Raw genomic sequence first — 27,368 nt, forward strand, 5'->3', positions numbered from 1 at the left:
GAGTGCACTCTTTTCACGTCTTTATGCTTTCTCCAGTGGAAAAAGAAAGAATCTAACAAAGTAATGATGCTGAATATAATTTATTTCCTTTGTATGAACACAAACATCCACTTGGACTAAAGGATGAACTGATTAGAATTTGGTTGTCAAATGTCATTCTGATAACTTTTGAGTTCATAGTAATTATGACAATTCTGCGTGAAGTGTCCTGGACTCATCACACAAACAGGAGGAGGGTTGAGGGAATCTCCATCGGAGAATGGCTGATGCTGATTATGATGCGGTTATTGGAGCAGATCTTCATGCTGGTGATACTGCCGCAGTGAGCGGTACCAATGTGGCTTACCTCACCTTGCATGTAGTCCCACACCTTCACCAGCTTGTCGTGAAAAGGTGAAAAACATGTCAATAACGTGAGAGAGGTTTTAGTACAGTGTGCATCGTAGATTCAGAGCAGATGAAAATGAAGGGATGAGAAACCACTCATAGTTTTTAAGGAAAGGACGGAAATAGAAAATACATTTACAACTTGAATAACTGCATCCAGCGACCAGTGAAGTTGCAGTTTACATTCATGTCTGACCAAATGTCATCACTTCATCATTTTAACCTATTACAAGAGTGTGAAATTGTCATAATTAGTGTACTCATAAGTTCTCATAAGAATGTGACCTTTGACCACCAAATTCTAGTCAGTTCATCCTATAGTCCAAGTGGACGTTTGTGCCCCCATCATGTTCAGGAGAATGGGGCTGACATGGGATCACAGTTGAGCAAGGCACTGGTCCCTACTCTGCTCCCAGCAACAGCGATGCAACAGACGTGTGATGGGCCGTACCTGTCACAACGGGTTTGCCATCATGTGAGATGTCCATGCCGTTGATGGCCCCAGACCGTGAGCCCTCCCGCTTTCTGATTACAGATCCATCATACACTTGCCAGTAGGCAACCTGGGAAGGAAGTTAACACATCACACATAGTAGGTCAACAGCACCATTGTTCAAGTGTTCCAAAGGAAGGCATCAAGCAGGCATCCTATAATGACACATGGCCTGCTGATCTTTGCTGTCGTCATTTACATTACTAATTGCTTGTGAAGATTGATGCAAAGAGAACTCGCTACGGATGATGCAGGTGACAGCATCCCTTTATGGTTGTGCTATTCTTCCATTATATTATTATATACTGTATGTTTTCCTATTATGGTAATATGCAATATGTGACCTAAAACCACCTTGGACTACCTTAACTGCTTTATTATTTGTAGTCTGTATGGAAATGAGTAGGTCTATAGTCGGATTCTATCAACCTCACACACACACACACACACACACACACACACCCCAATTGAAACTGTGTTTGCCGATTTAAATGAGATGTAATCATCCCGCAAGCTTTGGCTGTCAAAGTATCAAGTCTCACGGAAGGCAAGTTATTTATAGCGCAGGCAGCAGAGACATCACAGCACCACATGACAAGGGCCCTTTCTTGTTATTTATATGAAAAGTTAAGTACTGTTGAAGGGCCAGGTGGATTTGATCATTAAAATCAGTCTTCTGAGTCATCGGGTACGAATGAGCTTCTAATAGAAGATTTAGTGGTGATCTCAGTCCCTGTGTGTGTTTTTGAAGGTCCCATATTTTCAAAAGTGAGATTTTGTCCTCTTGATTATAAAGTGCTATATAAATACTGTGGAAGTATTGAAACTCTCAATCAATAGAGAAATGAACATAGCACACATTCAGAAAGTAAAGTACAAAAATATACAGCGCATATGATTTGCATAAAAAAACATATTCCACCTAGCAAAGCTGAAACTTACTTACAACTATTGACGTTACAGAGCTGTCCTTTGTGTACTATTGATTCCACAAGAAGGTTTCAATCTAGATAAATTAAATTGCATGTTAATTTCGTATTTCCGATGCAACCCAAGTATATTTCCTCTTGCGTTGTATGTGTATTACACCACCTGACAGGAAGTAAATATGGACCCAGGATGTTGCCTAGCAACGCAATTCCATTGAAACACGCTAAATTGGAGCGTTGCAGACGGAGGGTGAATACAGGTACATTGAGGCAGACAGCATAAGGAAAGCATCATACGTGTCCTTTAATTCCAGATGCCATTTCAAAGTAAAAAAAAAAAGAGGCTGAGCAGATTGCACTTGAAACTCAAGTGTTGAAAGATCTTCTTTTTGAAAATCTGTATCTATTCTAGCTGCAAAGCTGCTAGTTAACTAGACGCTGAAGTTTAATATGAGTACTGGCTAACATACATTAAATCATTCATTATATTAAGCATCATTAATCACAAGGCTGTATGTAAAAGGAAAAGTTCCACAGAGCTGCACAGAAGAAGCCCAACATTACAGCCTGAGACAAGATTGAATGGCTTGATTGATGGAATGGCTTCCTGATATTAATATTCCTAAAAAAAAAACAATTTAGGAAAACACTACCACGACCGGAGGGTTATTTAAGTCGGCATCACATCAGAACGTACGGCAGCTGTGCAGACTACGCTGATTCATTCGGCTGAGGGAACATGAGAGTACCATCTTTCCAACAAACAAATAAAGTTGCTTACTCCATTGATTCCTCCTCATAAAACCAGGAACTGCTTCGTTATCCCATTCAGCAGCTTATTGGAGACTCCCACCTGTGTGAGTCGTCTTGGCACCACCTGTGTTCCCTCCACCTCAGTCTGGAAATGTGCTCATAGACAGAACATATGGGCCACCAGGAAATGACTTACCTGCAGCATGCGGGGGTGAGTGTGAAATGTCGGGCCTACTGTTGATAGTGTTCAGCTTATCACCAGGAACGACCAGAGTTCACAACCAGAGTGCAGTTGCATCAACTACAGACGCGATGAGCATCATTTTCTCCTAATGGACGCTTTAAAAACAGGCATTCAGAATGAGCCGGAGACATCATGTATTTAAGGACAGGTTATTTTATTAATAACATGTTCTTCATTATATAGTATTTGATTCTTTTATGTATGTGCAGACGTTCTCCATTTTATCCAGTTGGCTTTTTCAAGAGTGTTATCGATCGGACACACGCAATAAAAATGATGCCTTATAGTAACATCACAGAGAAAAGACCTGGGCACACCTGCATGGTTGAGAGCTTAAGGGAAGATGCTACAGGAAAACACATTTCGTTTTTCTCACACTGGTCAACTGTGAGATCTTGGGCTATTTTGTTTCTATAACATGTTTTTTAAATTCACATTTAGGTGTTCATTTTAGTGCACTTTGTCTTTTAATGTCGGTAGATTTCTCCTAAATTCACCAAAAGTTAGCGATGTCTATTGATGATCTATCTTAATGTCTTACCATGTTTGCCTGTAGTGCCTTCAACATATATGTAAAACTTTTCTATACAGACAAAAAATAATAAAATAATAATAATTTTATTTCATACTCTGAGCCAGAAATCGCCACTTCAACAGCACTTATATACACCAAACTTTCCAGTTTCATTCCTTTCTACATTCTGGGTTTCTTCACATCATTCAGAGATTTGATTTTATGAAAACATGGTGAAAATACTTTTTTTTATGGCTGTTGAGGGTATTTTCTTTTATTTATAGAAGAAATTTCCATAACTTTAGAATTTATTTTCCAGGAAAATACATTCCCTTTGTAAAAATCAACGTAAATTCCATGACAATATCTAGTTAATGTTTTTAGTATTGAGGTGTGATGTTCCCGGCTTATATCATGCTGCTATTCCATTTAAATGTTGTTAGGCATCAAGGTGACACTAACCTGGACACAATACAAACCTGCATTATCGCTCCTGTCCTCTAGAAGAGTTCTTGAGAGACTTCCATATTCCATATATAGACACCAGACGACTCCAGGCACCATATTTTCTACACTAAATCCAGCATCAAAACTTGCCTCATGCCCTTGTCTATTTTTTTCCTCCTGGCCACTGTTTTTCTTTTCACACCTTTCTTCCGAATTTCTATTGGTTTACTTTCTGTGATTTTACTCACAGAGGCATGCTGGGAAGTGATGAAGGGTTGGAGTAAGGAGAGGAGAGAGAGCAGAGCGTTGGTATTTGTTCTCCCAGACAGAGCGCCTGTGTCCTGGGATGAGCAGATGGTGGATCTGGCTGGCACTTGGGCGGCACAGGCACATCCGCAGGAAGGCACGACCGCCACAGCCCCCACCCCCCTCTCTCCTTCCCTGAATCCCTCCTCCTCACCCTCGCTCTGCTCACTCAGCACATCCACACCGCTGCGTTAATCAGCACAACTTGTCCTCACCTCTCAGCATGCAGGGGAGGCAACAATATGGGTCTAGAGTGAGGCTGGGTTCAGGGGGTGTGGATGAAGTGCACAATCAAGGAAACAAGCCATTCCATTCTGCTACTATGAACCTCTGACCTTATGTAAATAAGTGGTGCCCGAATAATCAAAATGATTCAGGAAATAACCGACTTAAATGGACTGAGTGTCCCGGTCACAGTGACTCATTTTGCTCAGCTGAGAAACAAATTACAAGCGTTCCAAATTCATCTAAGGACTTGCAAGTGTGTGCAAGTCTTCACTGTGCTTCTCAATGCTGATCTCTGATGTAAGCTGAGTGCAGATTATAATAACAATAACAGCATAATGAGACATCTACATTATGACTGTGTGAGTGCCAGTGTCTTTGCACCCTTAGGAATTGTCATGATCATTCCTTTTCCTTGTTGCTGAGTTGCATCCCAGGGAATTCAACATGCAACTTACATGCCAGCGGGTAAAACCAACCAAAACAGGTCTTATCATAAAGAAACTGAGACCACAGTAATGGGTTACAAACACTGCCTACTGGAATTGCTTTAAAATGCACCGAGCTGTGTTCCTGTCCAGTGAAGACTATGTATCACCAGTTAGTGATTTTGAATTTGAATCTCTCTGATAAACTGAAGAAAATACCTTTCCCAAGGCAAGGCAAGGCAAGGCAACTTTATTTGTATAGCACATTTCATACACAAGGCAGACTCAAAGTGCTTCACATCATAAAACAAAGTCCCAGTGTGATACTACATGAGTAAAGGACCTGAATACTTCTTCCACCACTGAAAGTCACAAATAATCACTTTTCTGTCAGTGCTGCTGGTAATGAGCTGGTATTCCTCTAGGTGGTAGCACACCGTCCGGATCTGTGTGTTGACAATCAGCTTACGAAGACTGTCAAACCGCCTACAGCAGGAACTGCAGAAGAAGGTAGACGATGAAAAAAAGAGAGGCGATAGAAGGCTGACTTTCAACAGCATATCAGTGGTCGAGAAAAATCCCACGCGGTGAAAGTGCTCTCACATCAACGGCTTCCAGGTGCAGTTTAACAGTGGTGTATTTGAAATTCAGAGCAGTAGCACCGCCAGCTAACAGCCCCAGCCATCGCCACGTTGAGAGTCGTGTGAAGGCAATCCCGCAATCATAGACATGCTCTGAACTTGGAATTTTGGCACCTTTAATGTGATCACCCGCATGTGAACAAAATAGTATAGTTATGTGTTAAAAAATGTTACATGTACTGTGCTTTCACAATGCACAATGTTCCACACACACGTGGAACATGATGTATCTGGCGGGACACGGTGCCAATCGAGATTCATTATGGCTAAAGGCTGTTTGTCTGATAAATGTTCTTTTCAGCATTTGCTTGTTAGTAGTCAATAATAATAATAATAATAATAATAATAATAATAATAATAAATCACTGAAGAAGCCCTGCAGATTAAAGGATTTTAAGATTTCCTCATAAAGGATGCACTGGATTTCTTTTTCCCCTACTGTTCCATGCAGACACTGCTTCAGCACTTCACTCTCATTACAACTCAATCCTGAAAGCAGCACTCTGTACTTTTCTCTCTGGTGGCTATATATCTCATTAGAAATTATATATAGATTTTTTTTTTACAAGATAATGTGATTAACTGATCCAGTAACACACTTTTCTTTCCACTTGTTTTTTTTTTTAACTCAACTGGACTCAACTTATCAGCCTGTCATCCACTTGAACATTTGACTTTGTGTCGCGGCTTAAACGAAACAACACGATAGCAGAAGTTTAATGAGGATACATATTTGGATGTGAGATGTGTTCAGACACAAGTGTTGGGTTATGAAGCTGGGCTACTCACACTAGGTCCCAAATGATGCAGGCGCCATCTGTACTGGCGGTGACACTCTTTGTCATCATTCTTGATTTTGATACAGGTGATGACGGCTTTGTGCTTTGCCGTGGTCTCCAACAGCCGCTGGCCATGTGGCTGCAGCTCCCAAACACAAACCTGCAACAGGTGAGCCCAAACTCATTCCACCTCACAGGAGATCCCCTTTGCATCAGTGAAGGAATTAAAAACACAAATTAAATCAATCTTCAGCATGACTTATTTCTCTCAAACTGCAAATAAACTGTATGCCAATGTGTTAAAGCTGAGAGTTGAATGTTGAATATGTATATTTTAGGGTTTATCTTATTCTTGGATCTTTATCATGGATGTATAATGGATTAAATCATGTGACCCTTTGCATGCAAGCATTTTAACTTAAATGATCTTTAATAATTCACAGCTTCACACTTTCTGGAGAAACAAACTAATTGATTTTTTTATTTGTATTAAACTTTCATCCTTCGAACAATTTCATTAACATTATTATATGACCTGAGGGGCATTTCAATGTGTCGCTATATGTTTCCATTCGGTGGAAACACTGAATATTACACAATTTTCTCGACAACTGCGGTTCATCTCTGTTACTGACCATTCCATCTCCCCCTCCAGACGATCCTCAGTCCCTGGTGGCAGCGATGGCTGTCACGTCCATTCTGTGTGCGTTTTGGATGAACATGAGCCTGCCAGTTTCAGGTTAAACACACGGATCTTATCATCATTCCATGCTAGAAGAGAGTGAAATACATTTTTGTAGAAAATCACACTGAAGCTAATCCATCCAGTTCTTTTACAAGCTCATACAAGTACCAAAAACCGAATATGCTTTGTAGTAATGGCTTCAGTATCTTGCTTGCGGATATATCTCCATGTTTCTCACCACTGATGATGCTTCGTCCGTCAACCAGGATGTCCAGGGAATTGCAAGTTATGTTGGGTAAGGTGATGCGCAGCAGCTCTTTGGGCTTATATGCCGCACCCTGATGTCCTGCTCAGAGCAGGTCGCAAATAATTCAGATGTTCCACTAAAACACACTCAAAAAAAGAGAGAGATGTGGAATTAGAGAGCATAGGGGTATCTCTCATACAATGGTGCTAATTGAGTTAAAGGTCCCATATTGAATAGAGTGAGATTTGCATGTGTAAATGCTATATAGACCTACCGTTGAATCCGATAACAGCATCTAGCTCAAGTTGAGGCACACCCCGTGTTTCAAGAGCAACGGCTGAAAAAACCATATACGTTGTGTGAAAAACTGCACTGTTTATGTGGTGTGGATCAGGGAACATCTGATGTGTTGTGTACATTTAAACATAGGATCCAGGTTGCTGTTCACTCTTTTATTCGACAGATGATTTGCGGATGATTTAGTCTAAGCAGAGGATGTGAAAATATAAGCATTACTGATCTTGCATAACAAAAGGTCACAATGGTAAATCAGAAAACTTGATATTGACTTAATTAATGCATCCTTTTTCTCTTTATACAAATGGTAAATGGTAAACTCAGGAATCTATTAAGAAATAAACAATTAAAGATCAGTTACTTCAAACATATCCAGTCATAAAAGGTCATTATTCAAGGGAAAAGGTCCAATAACTCACATCCATGTGCTTCCTTTGTTCTGGTATGGAGACAACAAGGGAGCCACATGGGTGAAGGGTCAACCTATATAGGCTTGGGGGTCCTGGCCAACTCATTGACAGATGATGCAGGTAGGTGGACCTGGTGTAGGTGACTGACTTGTGATTTAACATTGTGTCTTTCTACTGTAATGTGTTAGATATGCTAAATGCTAATACATTCAATTGTTGCTGGAAAAACTAATGCAACCCTTGTTTTCTCAAATCGGCTGATAGCTCTTACGAACAACAACTTGCTACAATATATATTATTTCTGTGTATTTCCTCTTGATAGAGACTGATCCACTATTTAATCTGTGTGACCTGACATTACACTCAAAAGCGTACAGGCAACTACGGTTTAGTAGGCAACATGCAGCAGAATTGTCTGGTCCACAACAGATATTATACACAACAACAAAAGCTGCTTGAACTGCAATAGTTGTTATATGAATACAGTTTATTGGGGACTAGTTTTCAGAGAGATTTCTGTAGTTCACGGTTCAATACACATCAATGTCAACACAAGTAGAAGTACATTTGAGCACAATACTTAAATACTTTTAAGAGTGCGGGCCCATTGTGTTATTATTATGCACTGTGAACTTAAGCAAAATGTAATTGACAGTAAGTACCGTGTATGTCGATAGCATTACAAAAAAAAAACAAATGTGTGTGTATATATATATATATATATATATATATATATACATTCATTTTTATTTTGCACAGCTCATATCAGAGTGAGACTGTTGCTGCACTCTATGGTTCAAAACGCTGTCTGACACGAGTTTTAAATGAGCTTTAAAGCTCTCCTGACTACACTGTGATGTCATCACAGCAGGTGGCGAGAGGTAATGTACCTGAATAAAGAATAATGTAACAGCCAGGTTCTAGTCTGATTCAGTATAGCATTGACCATAGAGTGCTGCAGGGATGACGTATTTTTCTTGGCCAACCCCGGGCGTTAGCATCATGACAATACCATTATTTATTTATTGCAGAAAACAAGCTCTGTGGCAAACACACATTTATGACACATACACCTTTTGTTCAGCAAGATAATCTTCACAAATGAACACATTTTAGGATTTTTGAAGCGTGACTGCAACCGCCATTGTCGCTATAAAGGAACTACTAGTATAACAAGCTGTAACAACAAACTAGTTGGCATGTTGAAGTCTTGTTAGCAACCTCCTTTTTTAAGACATGTAAAACTTTTTAAAATTCAATAGTGGGGTATCCACTCACTGATGTACTTCATAGGGTGGAACTTAACGTTAACATCTATAAAAATGTATGTTAACCACAGACCTAATTCCAGTCATCTCGCCAAAAACCCATTTACTGAGTACATTTTTGGCATTTCATTGTTGAAAAATTTGAAAATTATTTTTAAAAAAAGGTCAACTTTCAAAAATCACTGAGCTACTGAACTGAACCATGCACACATCTTGCGCTGGTTAATGTTTGTGTCCCTTCGACGGTGTTAAGGCAGGAACACACCGGCCCAACCGTTGGACGTCTGAAGCGTTTGGAGAGGCTCGGACGAGGTCGGGAACACATATGTTTGGTGTGTACAGCTGCGTCGGAAGCTTTCGGAGCCGCGCGGACGTTGTCTGATCAGACTGAGCATACGAAGGTATGAGGTAGCAGATTACATCCAATGAAGTTAATCACTATTGGACAGCTGATATTTACTCTTTAGACTTCAGTCTGACACCTCCAATAAGCGCACGGATACAAACACTGTCAATATTGTGTCAAGCATTCAGTTTTGTTGCACGTGGAATAAGTGCTTCAGGTCTTGTGGCAGGGCAACTCTACTTTGGTTGAGAGTTTTTGGTTAATTACAAATAGTTCACGATATGAGATATTCTTCCACATTATCTAAATCTGTCTTAAAGGAAGATATAAACAGAGCTTCGCTTCATACAGCAGTGCACTTAAATAGCTGCATGATCTGTTATCACCCAATTAAGTGAACACAACTAATTGGGATTTAAAAATATAATTAAAAATATTGGGATAGAAAATGCTAATCTGGAGCCCTTTACTGATAAATTACCGCTGATATTTTGTGGACAAATAAATCAAGCAGTGAGGTGAATCATCGCAAAGCTTCAAAATAAGCACTACAAATCAGTCCATTTTAGCTCCTCTGTTGCTCCAGGAAGATGTCCGTCCTTCTAGTTTTCAACTGTGAGGATTCTCAGAGGCTCCTTCAAAACGTAATATGTCTTTGGACGTGTCCATAGACATCTGTCTGTGTGTGTGCGTCCTCCGGTGTCTGCTTAGAGAATGGCTCCATGAAAACCTGCGACCGCAGGTGAGGCACAGATACGGCCTTTCTCCTGTGTGCGTCCTCTGATGTTTTGTCAGCGACTTGTACCGTGTGAAGGTCGCCCCGCACTGATTGCAAATATATTTCTCGGACTTAATATGAACATTTTGTTCATGTTCTTTCATGTTGCCCAGCTGGGAGAAGCCTTTACCGCACACCGGGCAAAGATGTGGTTTCTCTCCCGAGTGAGTCAGTCCATGAATATTCAAATCCTGACGAGAATAAAACCGCTTTGTGCAGATAACGCACTTGTACGGTCTTTCCCCCGTGTGGCTCCTCATGTGTCTTTTAAGTCCTTCTGAGCGGGAGAAGCAGCTCTCACACTGGGTGCACCTAAACGGCTTCTCTCCCGTGTGGGAGCGCGAGTGCCGGCGGAGCTCCGATGCCTTGAAGAAGCACATCCCGCAGTCTGCGCAGCAGTGAGGTTTCTCCGGCTGCTCCTCGTGCGTCTTTTCGTGTGCTTTGCAGTGGCCGGACTCGGAGAATCCTTTTCCGCAGACCGAGCAGGTGAACGGCTTCTCCCCGGTGTGCATTCGCTTGTGACGGACAAGTTTGTTAAGTTTACTGAACGTCTTCATGCAGTAGGAACACTGATGAGGCACCTTTGGTTTCTTTGAGTGGGTGCGCTTATGTCTCTCTAACTTTGAAGGTCTGTTGAAAACTTTCCCACAGTCAGGACAGGGGTGCTTGTTAGTCCTGTTGTGGCAATTCTGGTGTCGGATCAGCTTCTCTTGGTGTGAGAAACTCTTCTCACAGTGCTGACACTGATGAAGAGTCTTGGGCTTCCTTGTGTGTACAGGTCTATGCCTCTCTAGCTTTGATGGTCTGTCAAATGTTTTGCCACAGATGGAGCAAGGGTAACACTTGGAGTTCTCGTGCTCAGTGGCAGTTGAAGCATCATTGGAATCGGATTCTGATATTAACTTCACAACGACCTCTCCGGGACCTGAGGAACAAAGAATATATATATATTGAATACTGAATATGTTAATTACAATGACAACCTTTTTATCAGTGATAATTATTGTAGACCCCCAAAAACATACGACAATACAAAGAAGCACGAGCACTTACTTTCCTCTGAAGATTCTGTTTTAGTGTCAGATGCACCGTCTGGGTCCATGACTGCAGCCTATTTACATACAACACAAATACAGACAAAAACTCAGTATATGAATACTCGGCAGTGATTATGTGTTGGTCTTTTAAGAAGAATACATATTTTATTCTATTTTGCACTGGTGTAAGTATTCATTTGTATATACTTTTTACGTATTACTCTATTGCTTGTATATATTTATTACGGTTTAAAAAATGTTGATGATATATCGGCAAATAGCACTTATTTTTCTAACAACCTTGATACAAAGCCCTTACATGTGTTGTTTTTAATTGATTCTGACCAAGATTACTATTGAAAAATCAACTTGTCAGTGCTCTCTAGTGGGCAAACTATGCAATAGTGATATTTTCGAAATGTTCACAAACCTAGTTTGTAATTTCTGTACTGCAATGTCTCGTTGCTTATTGGCTGACATATACTCCGATACAATATAATTGCTTATATGAGCCAATATAGGGGTTATTTATCAGCTGATTAATAAGTGAAGCTAAAAACAAGATTTAAAACTGCACACTGGATTACAGATATTTCCTTACTGTGAAATCTATGAAGTGACCATGCAAACTAAATTACAGATCAACACATTTACATTCAAAGACTCATGATGTAGCCTGTGACAGTACAGGTAGGTTTCAGTTATTTGGGTCAAGTGGACACACGTAGCTCTGCTTTCCAGAATACGAAACGCTAGCTGACTACACAGCATCACTGGAGCAGGGTTTAACAATCACAAAGGTCGGTATGTTGATGTACCAAACAACTATTTAACTCCGCTATGTTTAATGCTGAATATGAGGGGTTCAGGCTTCACCTTCGCAACGTGTACTATCTGAGTAAAGTAGGATGAGAATAAGAGGCGAACCAATGCTAAACGATGCTAATATAATAGATGAGTGTTGAGAAGCGTCACAGAATGCACCTGGAGTTGGACAGTAGCCAGTGCTGAATCAGAAAACACCGTATGATCTCGATACGGTGGCTGTCACTTCTGTCAATGTGTACGACTACTAGCCTTAACGCTGACATTAGAGAGCCCCCGATTGTTGTATTGTTAACGCAAACTGTTGTATTGCTTTAGCGGCTTGCAAATAAGAGTGGATGGTTGTTTATCTGTGACACACCTACACAAAAAGTCCAAGTTAGCCATTAGCTAACTTAGCTTAAGCTAACGTTGTTATCGCGTTAGCTAGCATAACAAAGGCGTATGAGATTCAGCAGGACATATAAAATCGAGTCCCACCTCTCTAATAATCCTTATATCCGAAGGTAGTCACAGCATTTTTTCCGCAACGTTTTAAATTCAACCCGCGTCACATTTAAAGATAGCTAAGGTGGCAGCAGCTCGCTGGACGGACAAGCTGCATCATTGTGGAGTTGATGCCCGCAGCACGAGCGTTGCACGATACCTTCACATGCCCCACGTAAATTCGGAAGTTTGGCAGTTGTTACGATTTATATCTGTTCGTGCGCGAAGTAAACTGCTTCCTTGTGCTGCAGCGTTGGGATTACGAGAAAACAGTACACGTTATGTACAGCAATCACTTTATTTAGCCTTTTCATTCACAAACAATAAAAGAAACAAGCAACACATTTTCATAGTTAAGATCAGGTTGTGTCCTTAACACGTACAATAGTTTCAACAGCACTAGAACGCAGCAAATGGCCCAAAATGGGTAGGTCATTTCTTTTTAGTAGATTGGACCCTGAACCCAGCGCCCCAGCTTGTACTTTGGTTAAAAATGCCAAGGTATGCACTAATAATAATAATAATAATAATAATAATAATAATAATAATAATAATAATAATAATAATAATAATAACAACAATAATAATAACAACAATAATAATAATGTCAAGGATTTGAACTAAGAAAGTAAGAAAAGTAAAACAGGAAGTTAAAATATGTTTTCAGTATTAATCGCATTTGCTTCTGACCCCATCACAGTTAAATACATAATGTTCACAACATGTCTGTCTGAATAATAAGTTATTAGACACTGAGAAAACAAAAAACACCTGACGGATCATCACGTGTTAAAAGTGCATGACGTTTAATTGTGTATCAAATGCAAATACACTGCAAATATAACAAAATAAAACACATAGAAGTTGGAATACACATCCAAGAAAGGTGCGGTTTATCAACAGATGGCTTACACAGCAAAATGTATAGTCTTTATGGCAGGTGAAAGCAGAATTATTCTGTTATTTATTTGTTATGATTAATCCAGGATTCATTACTGCAGATGACGTGTAGATGGATTGTAAAGTAAAATCTCACTCGCATATATGTGCATTTCACCAAATAAATAGAAAGTAAATTAAAAAGTCGAGGGAATCAGCATCATGGAAAACCGGTTGAGTGTTTTCCAGAAAGATGCAAAGTTACAAAGCTGCTCTCACGTGATTCTACTGAGAGGGAAGACTGTGTGAGAGAGAAATAGAGTTCTGGATGCCCCACACTTCGAGGGCTTGGATCTTGAAATGTCCCTTGCAGAGTGGGGTGCTCTTGAATGTGTCGCAGGGCTCTGAGTATCCCTCTTCCAGGTCTTCCTGGAGGCGGAGTGCGTGGCCTCCATCGCCACCTAAAGGAGGACATACATCAGCATTATGCATGTGATGAACTCTTGACTTGATTTTTTTTATTTTTACTTTAAAAATCTGACAATATGTTCATTGGCATACCAATTATGAGCTGGCTGTCACTGCCTGCAATGAACATGGAGGCTTGTTGTTCCTTCGGTCTCTTTGGCTCTTTGGCAGTCATGGGTTCCTCTGATGGGGCAGTAAAGGGGACCGTCAGGTAGCTTGGGTCCTGGGGGGTTCCAGCAGGACAGGTCAGCATCGTGTTGGCTGTGGTGGTGGTGGGAGAGCAGTCACTATTGGATACCTGAGAGAAGGCAAGGCTGCTGTCTCCAACCTGCTGAGGGGAAGCCGTTCTGGTCATAATGTTGACCATAGCCTGCTGGTAGCGCTCCATGCTGGGACGAAGCTGAAAGAGTAAGCAGATGTCTTGTTTGCAATAATAAAGATACCCTATGAAGTTGACACAAACTCACACTTGAAGCATGTTACAGCAAACCTGTACGTGTCTCACCGTGAAAACGAAACATTCCCCAGTTCCAAAATATGCAAGACGCTCAGAGTCATGCTTTCTCCTCTCTATCACATCTGTTGACAGGAAAGCACCGAAGACCTGAGAAATGAGAAATGTTCATGTTTCAGTGCTGTAAGCTAATTATTATCATTACTGGCATTAAGAGATGTTAGGATCAATCCAAGATTCTATAAAAAAAAAACATATGCAGCAAAAATATCCCAATAATCATTATGTTATGAAATGTTACCTCTTCATCCATAGTTTTGATAATCAGAAGTGCTGGTTCGTGTCCTTCCACGTACGAATAGAATCTACACAAGAGAGAAAAACAAAAGAGTGTGTTGTTTGTAATATCCCATAAACTGCTGGAACTAAACCTAGCACGTAAGTAAGTATTCTACACAGCCTGCGCTGCGTACATTTTATGTTATTATTGTCAGCCTTTGAAGAACTGAATTGTGAGTTGTTTGACTTCGATCACACTCAAAGCAAACATGTTGACAGTGACAACACACTGTCGTCTGCTGTTACGTAACCAGACATATGAATCTGCTTTCACTGCTGGCACTGGCATTCAGCACTCATTGATCCGTGGGGAACTGGCCTCATTTAAAGAAACAGTTCACGCTACAGTGCACTAATCTTTTTTTTTACACTTACCTGTAGGTAAACCAAAGTTATTAGTGATTTCATGGAGGAACTATATTCTTTCAACCACAGTTCCTACATGAAACGGCTCACAACAAGATCTGTGGATTTTTTTATTGCATGAAAAATTACAGAATTTAGAAAAGAAAAAATAAACAGCAAATCACACAGAAAATGAGGGTAGAAGACATACCTACATATTTTTCCTTATTATGTGTATATTATTATATGTTAAGGATAGAGGGAGTAAAGAAAAATAAATAAAATAATATTAAAAGGACGATGATGATAATAAGAAATAAATAAATATGAGTAATCCGGACCATCTTTCCATCCCTGAATAATTTTGATTTATTATTTCAGTTAAATTTTTAATTTTTGAGCACCACAAGAGTGGTAAGAGAAGGAGTGAGAGAAAAAATATATATATTATTTTTACTTTGGGGTGAACCGTGCCTTTAATAATGCAAGCATGAAGACACATTGAAAGACATGAAGGCTTTTGATATATGAAAGATACCCCCGGCCATAATTTGTGCCCCGTGGAGCAACAACTCGTTCGTACTTTGTCTCTCAGGTGGTTTCTCAGTGGTGTGTGGAATGAAGGTAACTTACGAAGCAAGGCTTTTCCCGTGTTCAGCTGTATTAAACAGCCTAATGGGGCTGAAAAGGGAGAAGCGCTCAGGTACCCAGGCCCACACGACTCTCATCTCGGTCCCTGTCACAACACTGGACGTCAAGTTGCTAAAGTTCACCGTCTCCACCGACTGCCTTTAGGAGTAGAAAAAAGAGCTAGGATGAAAATATGAAATTGAAGACAAATGTGCCATTTTAAGTGATGCACATCATGAAAAGTATTTCCAAACACATTTGAATCATAAGCACATTAATAACATGTGACAAACATATCCCTTTTTCTTTTTTTTTCTTGGTTTCTTTCACCTCTTCTGGTGTATGCTGACGCCTTTCTGCATCAGCGAGTCCTTGTTGGCATTGAACAGAAGGTTGAGCTCTCTCCGCGTGGCCATTGGAATCAGGAAGGCCTTTTCCAGGAGCTTTTCGGCCGTGCAGTGGCGAGCTATACTCTCCACAAACTTTTTCATATCTGTCCTGAAGTCCTCCACGTCTGCCACTCGAGACGACACGGACACTTTGTAGAGGCTGAGCAAAGCCAACGCCACCCTGCACAAAGAACGATGCGTTTACTGTGATGTCACGAGCAATGACACACGCACTATTGTGTCTCCAATGCAGAAGACGCAGCAGCAACAAACCTGTAGAGGACCTTGTAGCCCTCCAGTATGTAGACATCCAGCACCTTGATGGCGTACGTGAACGGGAGGTCAGCGAATATCCACATGATCCAGTCGGAGTAAAAGTCAAAGAGGTTCTGGTGAGAGCTGGCGATCAGCTTGCGGATGCCTCTGCAGCACCTGTTGGCGAGGTCGCCAAAGGTCATGCAGGAAGCGCGGTAGGTGAGGAAGGTGTGGTCGATGTAGCGCTTGTTGGGGTCGTCGTAGCAGATAAGTCGGGACACGCTGTGGAAGCACTCGGCTTCGTCCTCGCTGAAGTGGAGGATGAGGGAGACCAGCTCGGGCAGGATGGGGCAGAAGTTCATGTCCGGGAAGCATTTGCCGAGGCAGATGAGGATCTTTTTAACGGAGTTCAGACCTGCGTTGTTGAGACAGTATCTGGATGGGAGAAGACACTTTTTTTTTACAGATCCACCTGTTTTTTTTATGTGAACAGTTACGAACGAGTGGTGCAACATGTTTGTGCTAATGCATCAATATTATCCCACAAGAGTACCTGGGTATTTCCCCCGCCTCCATGTACTCCGGGACCGGATGGCTGCTGATCTTCTGCTCTCCAAAGAGCGTCTTGGTCAGTTCATAGTGGGCGTCTCTGCCTGGAGTGACGCACCTACTGCATACGCAAATTAAGATCTTTTATATTTAAATTCAAATCGACACACTGATTTTGCAAAAAGTGTCATCAATTCCTATGAATGCATATGTGCTTCATGACAGTATGAAATTCTCTCTGCCAACCTGGAATTGATGCTGTGGATGATGTGATAGTAAGCTTTGGCCCGTAGTGTATGCGGTGTGGCCCAGAATCCCTCTCGGCCCATCGTCTTCAGCTGCTGGTGATCGCTCTGCAGGATCTGCTGATATCTTTGTGCAGCTTCGGGGTCAATCTTCTCCCAGTCCACAAACTGTCCGTACTTCATCCCTGAGCAGGAGTTAATTTCCCAGTTGTGCGACTCCGAGATGGTCATCATGGACACTGGCTTGAGATTGCCTTTACTGCCTGAGCAAAGTATGCGTTCATACAATTACATTTTTATTATACTGCTTTTAATACATGATGTTATATTTTTTTTAAAATCATTAAACAGTACCATGAAGTTCTCTTGTTTGTGAGTGCCTGTTCAGTTTAGACTTGGACTTCTTGGAGGTGACACGAAGGCCAGCCCCATCCCCTTCTCTCTTTTCCTTTTTGTTCATTTGATACTGGAGCAGAGAGTTTGACATCAGCGTCAGCGGACTAGACAGCACGGCATAATCAGAGACATTCTCTGACGTCTCATAACTGTAAAAGGACCTGGAGAGCAGTTGATACCATGTTAATTATGTATCCTATAACAATTATTCATCTTTTTTAAAGTGTTGAGCAGGGTCTGTTTCTTATCACAGTTTTGCCTATTAAAAACCAAATACACATAATTGTGAGAATGCATGTCTGTTGTCTGATCATTTGGATTATTTAAAAAAAATGCAAGTGGAATGTGAAAACATACCTTGAGCGAGGTCTGAGGATGGTTCCCTCCGTCTGCGTCTGCACACCATAGTGCTTACTGTCCTCTGCACTGTAATAGGAGTGAGACCTCTGCCTGCTCCTGCCTCCTACCATGGAGCCCAGGTCCTGGTCTGGGGACGTGCACATTGAGACTGAATTCATGTTTCCACAATTGGAGAACTCCGGGGTTCTTGAAACGTCGATCATCGTCCCAGGTCTTCCAGGGTTATGTGTCTCCTGTCATGAGCTGCATGTTCTGATGAGCAGGGCGTTATATACGCCTGTGGGCTGCCGTCATGTGAGACGGGTGCAGAGGTATGGTTTGTTTGTGGTGACATCAGCCATTGAAAAGTGGAGAAACAAAAAGAAAACGTCATTGATGCTCCTGTGGTAACAATGGCATTCTGAGAAGCGGTTAATCTGGGGGGGAGGTGTTTAAATTCCCACCATATTAAGAAGCAGCAGACAAAGGATAAAAATGTTCAGATCACATGACGAAACACACTTTTTATAAACCCATGATTTAACCAAGCGTCCTTCAAATAACCCCCACAGTTCTTTACAGTGTTTGTTTCATACATCCTCTCACTCACCGGTGCCGTTGCTGTTGCAAAAAACAGATGGCTTGAGTTTTGAATGTTTTTTTTATTTTTTTTTACATTTTTGTGCTATAATAGCATACATTATTCAGAATAAGGTCATCAGAAATAGGAGGGTAAACATGTTTCTCTGAAATCGCTTCATGCATAGCATCAAAATGTCAAAAGTGGGTATTCCAAGAAGCCCTCAAAAAAAGTTATTATTCTACACAACAGATATATGTTTTGATCCAAACACTACTGTTTGGTTATGAAACATAAAACCTCTATGAGTACTTATCTTATATGTGGGCTCCGCATGCGGTGCGTGTAAAAACAAAGTCTTTAGCCCCATGAGTGGAGAAGGCATGCTGTCATTGCTCCATTTGAGTTTCCATGAAGGCTGGGAGAACACACGTTCATACGTGTGCTTTGGGGACAATGTGTGAAAGCAGTTAAAAGACAAACATCATTCAGACTGAATTATATTCCGTCCGTGGAGACGCGTTTGTCTCATAGGACTGTGAGACATGTACCATTGTATTCTTCCATGCAGCTGTTCTGAGGCATCTAACAAACGGCAACCCCCTCATCTGAAAATGTTCCGTTTACATGGCATTTCTTTAGTTCCACATAAACAGTAGACAGAATTCACCAGGCAGGGTGTGAGGTGCGAGGTGTGGCAGAATTCCTCGGGAAAAGGAAGGAAGGTCTCACTTTACACAAAACAGTGGAAAAACACAAAAAGCAGTTTTGCCAGCAAAACAATAGATTTGATTTTCTATAGGTTAATAACAAACAGTTAAAGTTTGGATTATTATTTATAAGATATTAATTTGAAAAAAAAAAAAACTCACAGAATAAGAGCATTACATTATATGAGAATACATTAGAAAAGTATGCAGTTAACCAAATAGCCAATGGAACAATGATCAAGCATAAGGGAGAAAACATTGAATTTCTCCAAAAAGAAGCCGCCACTGCTTGATTGTGATGTAAAAAGTTACTCAAAAATAACACGAAAACTCATCTCAGAATCAATATTCACAGGGAAATAGAAACAGAAAGCACTGGTTCAAGTCACAATGCAGATCTCTGCAGGGATTCATTAAGAGCATATAAAAAAAAGTGGACTGACCACATCAACAAAAAAGTATTTTCAAAGTCTTTGTAGGTGTCACGTGTCACGCTGACTGTTGTGTTGTATGTTGTGAGTTTACTTCAATTTTACTGCACTTGTAGGTGTTCAGGAAACAGGTTCTGTACCTCGTGGTCTTGGTTCTGAAAGCGTCCAGAGACCCTGAAATCTCCCCTGATGGCTCTGAGATCTTCTCTGGAATTACGGACTCCAACTCAAAATACTTGAACTATGAACAAAGTCAAGCTAAAATCACCTATATTCTAATTCTGCAAGCTTTCCTGATATCACCTTAATGCTTTGATTCCAACACTTGTGTTGTTTTTGTTTCTGAGCTGATGGATGACTGCTTCTTACCATTTTAATCACATCCGAATAATTGGGTATTATATTAGGTATTAAAATATTAGGTATTAAAAATCAAAGCCGTACACAAGTTTAGCTGTGTAGAGAAACAGAAAATGGATTAACGTTGACAGCTGGAATGTGAAGATGCCTAGGCCTATGTATTATTAGTCTATTTATTTTAGTACTAGAATATTTATTTTACTAAAATGTTATTTTATTTATCAATATTGCCTTGTTGTTCATCAAATATTTTGATTTTGTTTCGAGGAATAAAGGAATCAATATTCTTACTTGTACTTGTAATGTCATGACTATGCACTCAATAAAGTTTTACAAAAAACTGTACCACGCAGGGAGCCGTCGTAGTGACGTCACACCCAAACAAGACACAGTTTGCTGGTGATTACTGCCGGATGGTTCAAACTAAGTGGTTTTTCTCCTCATAGCGATCTTTAATCACAATGTCTCAGGATCTGTGGTAAGCAATACGTTGGAGTGCTATAAGAAATGGTCACAACCGTATTATTAACTATTAACAAATTACGTTATTAACGCTAGTAAGGAAGCTACTGTAACGCTACCCTGCTAGCTAGCCCTTTTCTGTAAAGATGAACGTTAAACAGATACAACGCTTGCATTTTATTAAGACGCCATTATAATATGACATGTGAATGAGTTCGATGAAGTAGTATGGCACTACTGAGTCAGGGTGTTCTTGTGGATATTCTTCTATTTAAGAGCTTGTTAACGTCAACAGGATCGAAAGAGGAAGAACGCAATGCTAAACTATTACACCAGATGAATGTAGCTAAAGCTCGGGCTTATTCTCTGACCTTTTATCTCATTATACTAAACGGCAATAACACAAACACACTAGTATTAAGTGTGTATTAAATTCTGCCAGTCAGTAGCATTTTCAGACACTCAATGGCATAATACGTTGAACTGAAGCATCACAAACGACCAACGAGCTACACGAAGCCCTCTGGCAGCCTGAGCCCTGCACATACAGAGCCAGATGTCCAAACTAGTCAAAACACTGCGTTTTATTGTATTCTCTTAACATACTGTTGTAGGTTGCACACCATTATGAAACCGATAAGTCAGTTGTCTTCACCCTGTACGAATCCACTGATCGGTGATGAACCTTTTTTGTTTAGTGCCTACTGTTTGTCATGAATCAGTAATTAACATGTAAAATCTTATCCCATTTATTGATCTCTAGGCTACAGAATTATGATGCCACTTGTCGGTTGGCACAGGAAATAGCTGAAAACATTCATGAGCGAAACAGGCAGCAGAGGACAGGGGGGAACCCTGCAAAGGTAAGGTGTTACACTCACAAACAGAGTGGACTTGCATACACATTTCTGCTGACATAGTCACGTTTGTCTAATAGTTTGTTGCTGTGAATGTCTCCTGTCTTTTTTCAGATTAACATGACACTACGGGCATCACTGCAGAAGCTCAAACAGAATATTTCCCAGCTTAAAGAGGGCTTGCTGCGAGCGTCATCAGCTCGGCGCTTGTATCTTTTGTCCTGAGAATGTTCCATGCGATGGAAGTCATGAGACTAAGATTACATTTTGGGCTGGAGTTTGACTGTAGTAGCAGTTTTATTCCTATAGAGGGCGATAGAGTGTTTTGAAAATGTCTGCCCTAACTACTAAAATAGAAAAGGTTTCTGTGTCAGGAGCATCCTCTGTGCGTTCACTGAAGGTGGTTAAAGTGATGTTGACCTTTTGCGTGACCTTAACATGACCTCATCAGAATGCAGTCAGAAGCTGATAGGAGGCAGAACCTAATTGATGACCTGCTAACCAGAGAGAAGCAGCTCAATGCCACATTCAAGGGAGACATCATGGAGCCTGAACCTTCCAGGTATTTATTCATGTTATCCTTAATGAGAGGAAAAGGTAAGGAAGTCGGTATGTTCGACCATCAGACCATTAGATCCAAATTTCAATGGTTTTTGGTCAATCTTAACATATCTATGATCGATATGGTACTTCATTTGAATTCAGACTTGTAAATACATTGTCCTGTCCTTGTACCCCCTGTAGCTGGTAGGGATTCAATGACATGTCCACAAAAAACATTGGCAAATGCGTATGAGGTGCCTCAAATCCTCACATAGTCCTCACTTGGTGGTGCTTTTCTTCGAGTGCTTTCATTTTGAACAATATTCTGGGACAGCCAGCTTGTTTCTTAAGTACTTCAAGCAAATTGTAACATTTCTCCACCCCAAATCTGTCTGTCACTGTCAGTCAGTGTCTGACAGGCCAAACCAAGCATCACCCCATGATGCATCAGTGTCATCCTGCTCAGAAACATGCCACCTATCATTTTTGTGATGTTCCTCTCTGAGATCCTTTTTCTTTTCTTCCTTTTTCAAATATCTAGTGCTGGACGTCCAATTAAAAATAATGAATCCTCATTCTCTTGTCTACGTCCTTGACCACAGAGGTCACTGGCTCTGCTTTGATGATATGTCACCGGTCACTAACTCTCTGTGAAAGTCTTTGCACATCCGGTACGACCCATGTGCTGTGACCTCTCCCTGTGCCATCGCTCGCAAGGAAGTCTGTCTGTCTGCCATTTTTGACAGGGCGCTTAACTTCATGGCTAATTCTTTTTCATTAAGAGCTTTGCTCGCTTCGCACTGCTGATCACATATTTGGCACCTCCTGAAGTGAACACACACACACACATATGAATGTACGTGTGTGTGTGTGTCTTGATGAACAAGGATGGAAGGAGCGAGTTTACATTCATTGTTGAACTTGTCATAGCGTATATCCTCTTCATCATGTGATGTGATGTCAGTGTGAAAGCTTTGAAAACAGGCAGCAGACGGTCATTACTTTATGTTAGTCTGACCTGGTCTGAGCCAGGTGATATTTGTTGGGACAGGAAGAGGAAGTGGTGTCATGTTGCTTGTTAACTCCCTCCAAACTTGTCACGTCTGTTTTGTAAATAAGTGCTTTTTGCACATTTTCTTTTACACTATAGAGGCACAGCCTTTATTGTAAAACTCCTGTACAGTACAGTAAGTCTGCTTTGTGCGAAGAGGTTTGAAGAGCAGCTGAAATAAGTGTAGAATGAACCATCACTGTTCCATCAGATCAGTAGAACCAGATTAGGGAAAAAACGCTTTTATTGATGCCTTGACATAAGACTGCCTTTCTCTGATATCTTTTACAAGCTGTGGTTTGGGGATTGATCTACTTAGCGGCGCTTTGCTCATGCTTTCATCTTTTTAACAGACCACACACCCCATTTACATAAAAGACTCGGTAAAAAAAAAAAATCTCAAATGACATTTGATCATAAATTAGCTTGGCAAACTGCAATCATGTGGTCTTATGGTTTTTAGTTTGCTCAGTCAGACCTAACGTTAATAGTGATATGTGGTGGGTAATTTGGATTTGTGGGTAGGACCCGTTCCCACTGTGTGGTCTCTGGGGACAGAATGAGGGAAGGGGTTAGATTGGCCATGCTTGGATAATCTAAGCTGCTCTGCTTTTTTTTTGTGAGAACTTTGGGAAGAAGAAAAGGGATAGAGGTTACAGAGGAGACTTTAATCTATCCCTGAAACAATACATTCTAAGCATCTCCATTTCAGACTAAGCAAAAGAAGGACATGGCGCCTACATTTGAAGGCTCAGTTCACCCTGTCACCCCCCAGACTCACCTCTCCACCATTGTTCACTAACCTTTCCATTGTATTTGATTGCACTGGAAATAGCTGTAATTAGTTAAATCTCCCCTGACCAAGTCATTCAGTCAGGACCTGGGTGCTCAATCCCCGGTGGCGGCAGTCTCGCACTTTGTGGCTGCCAAGAGATGTGCCCGACTGGTTTCGATGCTCCCCACTGACTGGTTAATTGGATCTTCACACACCGGGCTCTTTCGTGGAGGAAGTGGAGGCCTGGCACACAGTCTCATAGTAAACGTGTCAGAGCGATTAGACCAAATGCCTCGTCTCACCTGCTCCTCTGATGGCATCAGCATTGTGAATGGTCTGACGATGCTTCGCAGACCACTTCAAAAGCTGCTTGAATTAGTCATCGCACTGAGACGCATGAGTTGGGGTGAGATGAAAGTAGTTTTATGCTTTGCTCGTGCAAAAAAAGAATTTTAACGAAACAGCTTTCCCTTTGGCCAATGGGAGAGTGAATTATGAGTGCTGAAAAACCGCAACAAAACTGTGAGTAGTATCGTCCCGAGTCGCTGATCCGTCTGCATGTGGCTCGAGTCACTTTTTTTCCCTTGAGCTTGACCAGCAGATGACTTGCTCACCGCAGACATGGTTAAATCCAGCCTCACGCAGGGATTCTGAGCCAGTCACTGCAAGAGGGTGAAAGTTGAAATACAGCTTTAAGCTATTAGCAGAAGAATAGCTTTTAAACCACACAGCGGCGTTTAGCACAGCACAGAGAGCTCTCTGGTCTGTCACTTCGTCAGAGGGAAAACCTCCCCAGCAGCCCTGTGAAAGTTTAACTCGCACTGTTTACACACTGCTTGAAGCTAACCTGGCGTTCTTCAATCATTCAAAAATGTTAAAAGACAAAATGGGTAAATACTTTCCTTTCTGTGATGTAGAGGGGTTTTGATGTCGTGAAAATATTTGAAAAAGAGTGCATTATTGAAAATGGAACATGCCTCGTACAGATGTGCTTGCTGTAAGAGTTGTACAGATGTGCATTGCTCCCAACCAGGCATATTCACTGTGTTTACTTATATAGCTGAAAGTCACTGATTCACGATGAGTGTTTTTGACTTTGTCCGCCAATACACGCATTTTGCGTCTACTTTCAGATGTAGAGCACTGTAGGATTTATTTATTTATTTATTTCGGGCATGTCCATTAAATCATCATCACACATCTTTGTTCACATAGTAAAATACACATGGCCGAAAGGGAAAGCGGGAGAAGCCAAGGCTTATCCAGGATGATTTGTCTTTGTTACTTTAACGGCTGCTGCTCTGCTTTTTGTTAGGAATAGAAATCTCATGGCCTCCAAAACAAATTTTTATCTTTTTATCTTGAAGAGCTGCCGTAAAACATTTTGGAAACAAAGTATTTTTATGATGATGTTTCACAGGTCGACGTTGATGGGCGCAGGGGCGGGAACGAGTGGGGGTGCTGGGGCCAACCCCTGGCTCGTCAACGAATCAGAAGAGACCAGAGGGCTGACCTTTGGAGAGATCAAACAGCAGCAACAGCGAATCATCGAAGGTAATAACACACGATTGAATACATGTATATGTGTATACGCGTGTGTGTGTGTGTATGTATGTATGTATATTGTATATATATATTATATATAATATATATATATATATTGAACAAACATGGTTTCAAGTATGCTGTTTTGTTTATTTTTTAATATAGTTAGCATCAAGACCAAATATGGGCATCGCAATCATCCATAGCATTAACAATTTTCGGCATCCCTAGTTTACACCCCTTCAACCATTATTGAACACATGTAACATATTTTAATGTGTGTGTGAAAATTATATATATATATATATATTACCCCTTTGTCTGTCTAACACAAGGAACAAGAAGGAATTTTCCATAAAACATTGTAACATTTGAGACATATGACTTTTGTAGACACAATGTCGTAGTATTGTCTAAGCTGGTGCATTCTAACATAAAAGGTGATGATCATAATAATTCACATCCAGAAAACTGAAGGCCCATGCCTGTTTTTTTTTTTGCTGTTTCCTGAACGGCTCCGACATGACTTGACATTAGTTCACCTGCCTCCAAGTGACACTTCATTGCTGTGTTTCCATCACGGCTCTGGTTATTGTCAATTTGGGATCACAGATTCCTCTTAAGACTGGTGAAAACCAAACCACATGGAGCTTTCTAGTCCCCTGTGGGATTTCTGGTGGAGTTGAGTGCCTGAACCTGCGGTCATAAAAAAAAAAAGAATTCCTGTGGAAGAGAGCGTGTCAAACTTGGAAACCTACAGAGGCCAAAACATTTCTTTTCTTTCAGCTTCACTGTTTTTTGCTCTTCACCTTGGCCAGCCGCAGTTATAATAACAGAAGTACGGCTGAGTGGGGTAAAGTACTGAATGACTCACATGTGGCACTGTGAGCTGAACTGGACCCCAACAGCCTGTCATCCCTGTTTCCCAAATAGTTGCCTCATTATATCACAGGTGCAGTATACTGTAATTGCTCCCTTCGTACAAAAGGGGACATTACTTAATTACGTCCTGCCCCACTGCTACATTTGACATCCCACTTATTCAAGTGTGTAACTGTTTCTATTTTCTTTCGCGTTCTCTTCACAGCCCAGGACGCAGGCTTGGATGCACTAGCAGCTGTCATCGGCAGACAGAAGATAATGGGCCAGGAGATCGGCAATGAGCTGGATGAACAAAATGGTAAAAAATGAATCTGCATGAAATCCAGACACATTACACACCGCTGCGTGAAAGCAATCAGACATACTTGTTCTGCAACGGAATGACTTGCCTCATGTAACTTGCTGGACAGTGATACTCCCTCACACCACCGCAACACTACATACAAACACTCGCCCACACACGCCCTTACACTATCAATGTCAGAGCAAGTGACCTCACATTCAGGGCAAGAACACGTCCACCAGCTTATCCTGGTCATACACCCCACAGAGAATCTTAATGCTGCTTAAATTCATTGAAAAAAAAACAACACAAAGAGTTTTGTATTCTGGAATCAGATCTGCTCTGTGATAATGGTGCTTTTGAGTCATTTCTGGCAAAATGCCTCTCATCAATTTATAAATAGCTCCCATCACAAGTAGAACGTGCTCTACAGAATGGAATGCATTACTCCAGACTGTTTTTATGCTCAGACAGGCGGTACTTGAGACAAAGACTTCGGGACGATCATCTGTCAACCGGTGAACAATTAGATCCTTTAATGCATCGCTCTCCGAAGACTACACCAGTTAATAGGCCGAGGCCCGAGAGTGTTACCTTACAAAGAGGATGTACACATGTATTCCTATCCGTGTTTTTTTATTTAATCGTGAGGGCTATCTCTAATGTTTACACCGGCGGCGGGCCCAGAACGTGCATTAGTCTGCCAGCTTCTTTTCCAACCATCAGGGAGAGAAACTTCACAGCACAGAAACTGCAGGTTGATAAATGTCGAGTGGATATATAAGCCCACAGCAACGATGAAGGGAGTGGTGTGAGTGGCGCTGCTAATGTTCCTATTCTAAGAAACAGGAGTTATGGCGAGAGAATGTCTTTCTGTGTTAAAGTCTTGTGAGATTTTGTGTTCTTGTGTTTACACTTCTACAAAGTTTCACTTCCTGTTACATGTTTTCATGCTGACTTGAGTGCTGTGTGTAATTTGCTGCAGATTAAGGTTCTAGTAATGTAATGAAGTTATCAATCAAGTTCAAGGTTAAGGTTATTTCTCATTAACTTAAAGTCACAACAAGGAGCTTTC

At 41.0% G+C, this 27,368-nt stretch overlaps 4 protein-coding genes across 4 annotated transcripts in view; 1 reads left to right on the plus strand and 3 right to left on the minus strand.

The window, feature by feature from the left end:
• Positions 1–183: 183 nt before the first annotated feature.
• Positions 184–7,428, minus strand: cfap52 (cilia and flagella associated protein 52; the record flags this gene model as incomplete). The annotated part of the gene is given in 11 exon segments (XM_084005537.1): positions 184–268; positions 270–379; positions 819–950; positions 5,110–5,224; positions 6,157–6,198; positions 6,200–6,306; positions 6,815–6,886; positions 6,892–6,917; positions 7,070–7,163; positions 7,166–7,224; positions 7,353–7,428. Coding segments are annotated over 11 exon segments (918 nt in total).
• A 320-nt stretch (positions 7,429–7,748) lies between these two features.
• On the minus strand, positions 7,749–12,647 carry LOC311008484 (uncharacterized protein). Its single transcript, XM_084002173.1, has 3 exons — positions 12,521–12,647; positions 11,232–11,289; positions 7,749–11,103 (listed from the first exon to the last, which is right to left on the minus strand). Exons 2-3 carry the CDS (start codon positions 11,278–11,280, stop codon positions 10,010–10,012), a joined length of 1,143 nt encoding a protein of 380 aa, XP_083858299.1. The 5' UTR covers positions 11,281–11,289; positions 12,521–12,647; the 3' UTR covers positions 7,749–10,009.
• A 663-nt stretch (positions 12,648–13,310) lies between these two features.
• LOC311010679 (TBC1 domain family member 24-like) lies at positions 13,311–18,064 on the minus strand. The gene is made up of 11 exons (XM_084005266.1): positions 17,833–18,064; positions 17,434–17,636; positions 17,081–17,342; positions 16,839–16,955; positions 16,304–16,720; positions 15,972–16,211; positions 15,645–15,800; positions 14,629–14,692; positions 14,379–14,477; positions 13,967–14,273; positions 13,311–13,866 (listed from the first exon to the last, which is right to left on the minus strand). The coding sequence occupies exons 1-11, from the start codon at positions 18,036–18,038 to the stop codon at positions 13,691–13,693; spliced, it is 2,247 nt and encodes a 748-aa protein (XP_083861392.1). The 5' UTR covers positions 18,039–18,064; the 3' UTR covers positions 13,311–13,690.
• A 2,180-nt stretch (positions 18,065–20,244) lies between these two features.
• The window catches only part of stx8 (syntaxin 8), a 42,915-nt gene continuing 35,791 nt past the window's right edge, over positions 20,245–27,368 (plus strand). Inside the window, exons 1-6 of the mRNA XM_084005790.1 lie at positions 20,245–20,373; positions 21,121–21,220; positions 21,329–21,423; positions 21,666–21,776; positions 25,004–25,137; positions 26,216–26,308. Of these exons, the coding sequence (XP_083861916.1) occupies positions 20,357–20,373; positions 21,121–21,220; positions 21,329–21,423; positions 21,666–21,776; positions 25,004–25,137; positions 26,216–26,308 (550 nt within the window). The 5' untranslated portion in view covers positions 20,245–20,356. The remainder of the gene's footprint in view (positions 20,374–21,120; positions 21,221–21,328; positions 21,424–21,665; positions 21,777–25,003; positions 25,138–26,215; positions 26,309–27,368) is intronic.

The sequence above is a fragment of the Eutrigla gurnardus genome, assembly GCF_963514095.1.
Source record: "Eutrigla gurnardus genome assembly, chromosome: 3".
Lineage (NCBI taxonomy): Eukaryota > Metazoa > Chordata > Actinopteri > Perciformes > Triglidae > Eutrigla > Eutrigla gurnardus.

Bases quoted from the DNA above. Each gene is read 5' to 3' on its own strand.
- LOC311008484 (XM_084002173.1), bottom strand. From the start codon at position 11,280: ATGGACCCAGACGGTGCATCTGACACTAAAACAGAATCTTCAGAGGAA. The intron at 11,104-11,231 runs GTAAGTGCTCGT...TTTGTTCCTCAG, and splicing joins AACAGAATCTTCAGAGGAAA to GTCCCGGAGAGGTCGTTGTG.
- LOC311010679 (XM_084005266.1), bottom strand. From the start codon at position 18,038: ATGATCGACGTTTCAAGAACCCCGGAGTTCTCCAATTGTGGAAACATG. The intron at 16,721-16,838 runs GTACTCTTGTGG...TCTCCCATCCAG, and splicing joins GAGGCGGGGGAAATACCCAG to ATACTGTCTCAACAACGCAG. The intron at 16,212-16,303 runs GTTTGTTGCTGC...TTCTTTGTGCAG, and splicing joins GGCTACAAGGTCCTCTACAG to GGTGGCGTTGGCTTTGCTCA.